Source organism: Arachis duranensis, chromosome 6, assembly GCF_000817695.3.
Source record: "Arachis duranensis cultivar V14167 chromosome 6, aradu.V14167.gnm2.J7QH, whole genome shotgun sequence".
In the NCBI taxonomy this organism is placed as follows: domain Eukaryota; kingdom Viridiplantae; phylum Streptophyta; class Magnoliopsida; order Fabales; family Fabaceae; genus Arachis; species Arachis duranensis.
In genome coordinates this window covers 110,783,033-110,789,847 of record NC_029777.3, presented here as the reverse complement: position 1 = coordinate 110,789,847, position 6,815 = coordinate 110,783,033, and the positions used below count along the sequence as shown (strand labels likewise).

Below are 6,815 nucleotides of genomic sequence, written 5' to 3'. Positions count from 1 at the left end.
ATTAAACTTAAAATAAAAAAATAATAAAGTGATAAATAAATCTATAAAGATTTACATTTTAAACAGATTTTTTTTAAATATTAACAAAATTTTTCAAAATAACAGATGTAGATACACTATTTTTAAATTAACTTCTATAATTAAAAGAAAAAAAGTCATAACTTAAATGAAAAAAATAAAAATAAATTAAATCAATATATATAATATCCTCATTATATATAATATAAAAGTATAGATAATTAAATATTTGCATAAAAGTCTTTTATATTAAGAATATATAAAAAATAAATTCATCACTAAATATGCTTAAACTTATAATAATAATAATAATAATTACAACATGGCTATTAAATTTAAAATAAAAAAAGAAAAATAATAAATAAATCTATAAAAATTTGTATAAAGAATTACACTGTTATAGAACCTTGTAAGAGCAAGATTATGATATGCACTAGAAGCAATAGCAATAATTTTAAGTGTGTCTGTTTCTTTATAATCTTTTTATATACTTTTCCCAGCTGTTATTCTTCTGAAAGAAATTTTATTGGCACATGATCCACGCATTCATATTCCATACTTTGTATGCTGCAAAAAAGAGTTTGACTTGAAGGAGAATTATTGTTATCATCATAGAATCATAACAAGAATTTAGAACAATGAGTTCAAGAGAGGACACTGAAGATGGAAGGGATCTGAGGAAGCCATTTTTGCACACTGGAAGTTGGTACCGTATGAACCACAAGCAATCGAGCTTGTTAGGTTCCTCACAGGCCATAAGAGATGCTTCAATTTCTGTATTTGCTTGTGTTGCCATTGTTGCTTTGGGTCCAATTCAGTTTGGTTTCACAGTAAGAACATGCTTTGACCGTTAGATTCGGTTCGGTAACTTGTTTGGAAAAACGGAAATATGCATAAATTTGTAATGCCTGTTTTAAAACATTGCCAAACAAAGCCTTACTATGAGTTGATTTATTTATTTTGCAGGGTGGGTATACATCTCCTACTCAATCTGCTATAATCAGTGATCTAGGACTTTCAGTCTCTGAGGTATGAAATTTTGAATTTTATATAGCATTTTGTTGTTGAGAATTGTTATTAGAAGTCATTTTGAACCCTAAATAGGATGTTGATCACTTTATTGTTGATTTTGAAGTCCATGTTATGATGTTTTTGAAGGGTTACTAAGTGTTTATAACACACAACAAAAGTAATAAAGTAATCTATAATGATCTAATTGTGTATGTTCAATGGCTTCATGAATTTATTGTGGCTTTTTTGTTTGGTCAGTTTTCTCTGTTTGGTTCTTTGTCCAATGTTGGTGCCATGGTTGGAGCAATATCCAGTGGTCAGATTGCTGAGTATATAGGGCGCAAAGGGGTAATTTATCTTCTGTTTCGAGTATCCGTAATGATATATCCTCCTAAATTATGGTCCTAATTATCCTCCTAACATCCAAACCAGGAAAGTGTCAAGTGCTTTGTGTTCTTTGATGGTTTCCTTTTTTGTCCCTCTAATTTGATGGCTAATTCTGTTCTTTGATGGTTAATTTGCAGTCTTTGATGATTGCATCGATTCCAAATGTCATTGGTTGGTTGATAATCTCATTTGCAAAGGTAAGTAATGGATAATTGTATTTTGTTATTACCGAAATGCCATAATAGTACTGTCTTCTAAACATGTTATTCATATTTCAGGATACTTCTTTTCTCTATATGGGAAGGTTGTTGGAAGGGTTTGGCGTCGGAGTAATCTCTTATACGGTAGTTTCAATTGAAAATGCTTTATTGCAAATGTAGGATTATGTTATGTGCTGCACAAAGTTATTAATTTTGTTTGAAATTCATAGGTGCCGGTATATATAGCCGAGATAGCGCCACAGAACTTGAGGGGAGGTCTGGGTTCAGTTAACCAGGTTGGTGTTGATACCTAAGAATTATTATCATCACATTGAAATTTCAATGCTATGTATCGAAATTTATTGTTTTCTCTGTGCATAGCTGTCTGTCACCATTGGAATTATGCTGGCTTATCTGCTGGGAATTTTTGTTCCTTGGAGAATTCTTGCAATTTTAGGTAAATCACAAAAATGATTAGTAATTTGTAAAATTGAAATGTTTCTTGTAACTGTAAAATTTTGAAACACTAAATTTGTCTGAGTTTGATTCTGGAATCACTGCATAGAGTTGTATATTAAGTAAAAGAATTTAAACTATGCAGTCTTATGCACTTACTCTTGCAGGAATTTTGCCATGTGCACTATTGATGCCGGGTCTATTTTTCATTCCCGAGTCTCCTAGATGGCTGGTAATTGATTTCATGAATCGGTGTTCTTAAATGTCATTGAATGTGTGGCGATAGTTTAAAGAAAATTTTGTTTGCTTAATACAGGCAAAAATGGGCATGACAGATGAATTCGAGACCTCCTTACAAGTTCTTCGAGGTTTTGATACCGATATTGCTGAAGAGGCAACTGAAATAAGGGTAATAAGTAATAACCATTTGTTAATTTTGTTGTGCTGAATGAACATTTTTTTAAGCATTCATTTATTGATTCATAAAATGGACCTTAAACATTGGAATCATTTTTATTCAGGCTGCTGTTGCATCATCAAGCAGAAGAACTGCACTTCGATTTGCGGAACTCAAACAAAGAAGATACTGGCTTCCCTTAATGGTACTTCTTATCTTTCTATAAGCACTAATTCCAATCTATGAGTTTTATGGAGTTCGAATACGTATCAGTGACTCTAACAAGCTTGTTTTTACTGACTTATCACTTGTAGATTGGAATTGGACTACTAGTTCTGCAACAGCTTTCTGGAATTAATGGAGTTCTTTTTTATGCCAGCACCATCTTTGAAGGCGCCGGTATCTTACACTAATTTCTAATTGTTTTCTAAAGTACTTCTCCGTTTCAAATAATTAATAAATGGATCTTGCTAATGTATAAAATTGCATAAGTACACGAAATTACCTCTAAAGAAGTAAACAATGTAATTAATGATTTTTAATCATAACAATCAAACTAAGCATTTTGGGGGGAAAAAACTAAAACTCCATCTTGATATTGGAAAATGAAACATTATTCTGCAACTTCAATTTAATTTGACCGGTACAATGAGATAGAGGGAGTACTTTCTTTCAGATAGCCTCGTGTTTCAAATTTCCAGTCTGTTATATATAAAAGCCTTTTCTTTACACTTATAATTTCTATATATATGTCATAGGGATTAGTTCAAGTGATGTAGCTACATTTGGAGTTGGTGCTGTTCAGGTTCAACTGAAAAGAAGATATTTCCCATTTTTCCTAAGAATCATTCTTAAATCATAAACTGACAAATATATAAATGTCATACAGGTTCTTGCCACCAGTCTAACCTTATGGTTGGCTGATAAATCCGGTCGCCGGCTTCTTCTTATTGTGAGTCCAAACTTCTCTTTTATGTTAAGTTGCATATGACTGTATCCTTGGATGATCAGATTGAGAATGGACAAATCTCTCATTTGCAGATATCTTCAGCTGGAATGGCTGTTAGTCTATTTGTCGTTGCAATCGCATTCTATGTGAAAGTAATAATACTATCATCAATTTTGTCGCTATTTACGCATTACATGTACATTCATCCTTTTTTTAATTGATAAATTTGCCTTAAATTTTACTCCAGGATTATATATCAGAGAGCTCTTCTTTATATGAGATATTGAGCTACCTATCGATGGCCGGAGTTTTGGTATGCAAATATATGCAAATCCATTATACAAAATAGAGTTATTAGTTGCTTGTTTTCCCAAGTGTTTTCACTTTGAACTTTCACCAATTCTTTCAGGCCATGGTTGTTGCATTCTCTTTAGGAATGGGAGCTATGCCATGGCTTATAATGTCCGAGGTACCATAATTTGTGAAATTTTAAGCCTCCAAATTGTAACTTGCATTTCCTCCAAAATAGGAACCTTAGTAGCTAAGCTGGTAACATTCTTTGCAGATACTGTGTTTTTGGGAGAGGAAAAAATTGAGTTTATGGATACGTAATTCTTGAGCGCAAATATAACACTTTTGAGATGAACAATGATCAATTTCGCATTTGCAAGAAACATAAACATAAGCTATAGTCCCTATTGTTGCTTGCATTTGAAGTTACATGTGATGTGATTGATGTCTTTGAATGTTACATCATAGATTCTTCCAATTAACATCAAAGGCTTTGCTGGAAGTTTCGCGACACTAGCCAACTGGTTCTTTTCCTGGTTGATCACATTGACAGCAAATATGCTCTTGGATTGGAGTTCTGGAGGTTTGTATGCATTTCCTGTTTTTATTTTTGATTAAATTACTTTGAAGATTCCTCTAGTTTCACTTAGTTTTGACTAAGCTTCCAAAGTTTCAAAGTTTGTAACCAACTTCTTTATATTGTATAAAAACTAGAACAACCATGCTATATGTATACTAGAAATTAGTCACCAAATCAGTCATTCGTATAGAATACATGTTGGAATGCAAAATATACACCGAAAGTGTGTGAAACAACACATGTATTTATATACAAATACATAATAACCAATTTCATGGCTGATTTTTTGTGTGCAGATAATATTTTTGAAACTCAAAATATATTTTAATCAAGCCAAGGCCCTCTAATTTAGATTAAAAAAATGTGATTAAACCCCTATACTAGATGATAAGCCATTGTGCATTTTTAAATGATTTTGTATTAATATAAGGACGTGATCACAAAATTTTTAAACTTGATTATTAACCACTTGCTACCTCTATTCTTCTTAGGAACCTTCACCATATATGCAGTAGTGTGTGCTTTCACAGTTGTATTTGTTTCCATTTGGGTCCCTGAGACAAAGGGAAAAACTCTTGAAGAAATCCAAAGGTCTTTTAGATGAAAGTTTCTTCTTCTGTGGCAGCATTTTTGTATTATTATTATTATTATTGTTATTGTTGTATTATTATTTGATTTAAGGATGAATTCCTCATTGTAATCCTGTAATCGCAAGTTCATTGAAATTTTGTGTGAAACTGTTGATTGGCTATGTTCATACTATTCAACATGTGTTGATGCTCCTTTATGGAAAATGACAGTTAATACTCATTAGTTTAATTCATTTTTCTGTTATTTTGATTTCAATGGAAAACGGTAGCCAAATTAGTATTGCACTATTGTGTATGGATTTCAGATAGTTTCCATGGGATCGAAAGTTTAAACCTCATTGCAACTTATGCAAAAAATATAAAAAAATAAATAAATAAATTCAAACATTATTTTAACACTAATATTTTCTTAATAATTAATTCGTGTTTTTTGTTAATTAAAAAAATATTTAAATACATAATTAATTAATAACGATTCTATTTTTATATATAGGAGTCACAAGTATTTAGATAAATAGTTATTTAAAAAATAAATAAAATAAATTTTACAATGATCAAACAACATTACTTAAGATTAGAAGTCAAACAAGTTGACTTTGGGTGGACAATAATCCAATTAGATATGTTCAATATACATAAATCCATACCAAAATTTAAGTCCTATCAAGTGCTGTTTATTAATGCAGTTATGATTTAAATAAGATACTAAAAAGATTGGACAAAGATTTCTAGAGACCATTAACAACATACAGATGAATTTAAACAACTGAACATAGTATTACACTTTTACACAGTGAAAATTCAGCTACATTTAACTTCATGTAAAGTTAATAGCTGACGTTAGATGATAATTTAGTCAAATCATTTAACGATTCTCAAATATCAACTTCACATAAAGTTAATTGCACATGAATGTTCACCTTTTTACACTGACGATGCATCAAAATTAGATTCAGATCCTAACATTCCAGCAGCACCAATCAAACTAAAGGGAAAGCCAGACCAGAATCATCAACAAAGCTTATAAGGATATTTCCACAGGATACTTATGAATGCAATCTTCCCATGGTCCATTAGGAGAAGTGCTTCCCAAACTGCACTGTTACATTTAAACCCACTTCCGAATGCAATTTGCCATACCTTGTTTCCCCTTCTCATCCTCCCTTTGGCTTCTATATATGCCAGCTCATACCGAATTGTGCTAGACGAAGTGTTTCCAAACCGGTGCAGTGTCATCCTAGAAGCCTCAACATGGCAAGGAAGAAGCTGGAGATTCTTCTCCAACTCATCAATCACTGCCCTGCCACCAGCATGTATGCAAAAATGATCAAAAGCAAGCTTGAAATCCGGTATATAAGGCTTCACATACATCAGCCTTATCACTAATTGGGAGCACCAAAGGACCAAGACTGGTGATGTTTGTCTTAAGAGCATTGCCTGCAATATCCATTAAATTCTTAGACAAGGAAATGCTGGTCTTCCCGGCTTCGTCCTGTTCTTGATAGAGACACCGGAAGGCCTTGTCGTCGGCCCCAAGATGAGTCCTCACTGCATGAACAAGCCTGTACTTTGCTCTTCTTCTGTCAACAGACTTATTTGACAGCAGCACGGCCGCGCAGCCGACACGAAACAAGCAATTGGGTATGAGCATGGATTTTTTGTAAGGATTTGGATGAGTATGAGCATGGATTTTTTGTAAGGATTTGGATGAGGATTAATAATATGTATGTAGTTTGAAGTGGATGTTGGTGAGATTGGAGAAGAAGAAGAGAGGAGTTTTTTGGATTTAGAGAGAGGAGTGGTTAGCAGAAATGGTGGTTATGTTTAAAAAGGGGAGGGAGGCTGAATACGCAAGATTATCATGATTAATATATAGCGCGTTTTAAATTTCAATCGATTGAATTATCATAACAATCGATTGGATGCAAATAAAAAT

The 6,815-nt window shown here is 32.5% G+C and overlaps 1 protein-coding gene and 1 pseudogene across 1 annotated transcript; one reads left to right on the top strand and one right to left on the bottom strand.

The window, feature by feature from the left end:
- Positions 1-532: 532 nt before the first annotated feature.
- Positions 533-5,123, top strand: LOC107472278 (sugar transporter ERD6-like 6). Its single transcript, XM_016091818.3, has 18 exons — positions 533-848; positions 985-1,047; positions 1,288-1,377; positions 1,554-1,613; positions 1,695-1,760; positions 1,847-1,912; positions 1,998-2,073; positions 2,240-2,304; positions 2,389-2,481; positions 2,594-2,674; positions 2,784-2,868; positions 3,228-3,274; positions 3,359-3,421; positions 3,511-3,570; positions 3,666-3,731; positions 3,828-3,887; positions 4,178-4,292; positions 4,781-5,123. The coding sequence occupies exons 1-18, from the start codon at positions 657-659 to the stop codon at positions 4,891-4,893; spliced, it is 1,461 nt and encodes a 486-aa protein (XP_015947304.1). The 5' UTR covers positions 533-656; the 3' UTR covers positions 4,894-5,123.
- Positions 5,124-5,794: 671 nt separating this feature from the next.
- LOC107472267 (3-ketoacyl-CoA synthase 4-like) lies at positions 5,795-6,566 on the bottom strand (annotated as a pseudogene).
- Between the last annotated feature and the right edge of the window lie 249 nt (positions 6,567-6,815).

Coding starts and splice junctions, on each gene's coding strand:
- LOC107472278 (XM_016091818.3), top strand. CDS start 657: ATGAGTTCAAGAGAGGACACTGAAGATGGAAGGGATCTGAGGAAGCCA. Junction 3,571..3,665: donor CAATCGCATTCTATGTGAAA/GTAATAATACTA, acceptor ATTTTACTCCAG/GATTATATATCAGAGAGCTC. Junction 3,888..4,177: donor CATGGCTTATAATGTCCGAG/GTACCATAATTT, acceptor GTTACATCATAG/ATTCTTCCAATTAACATCAA.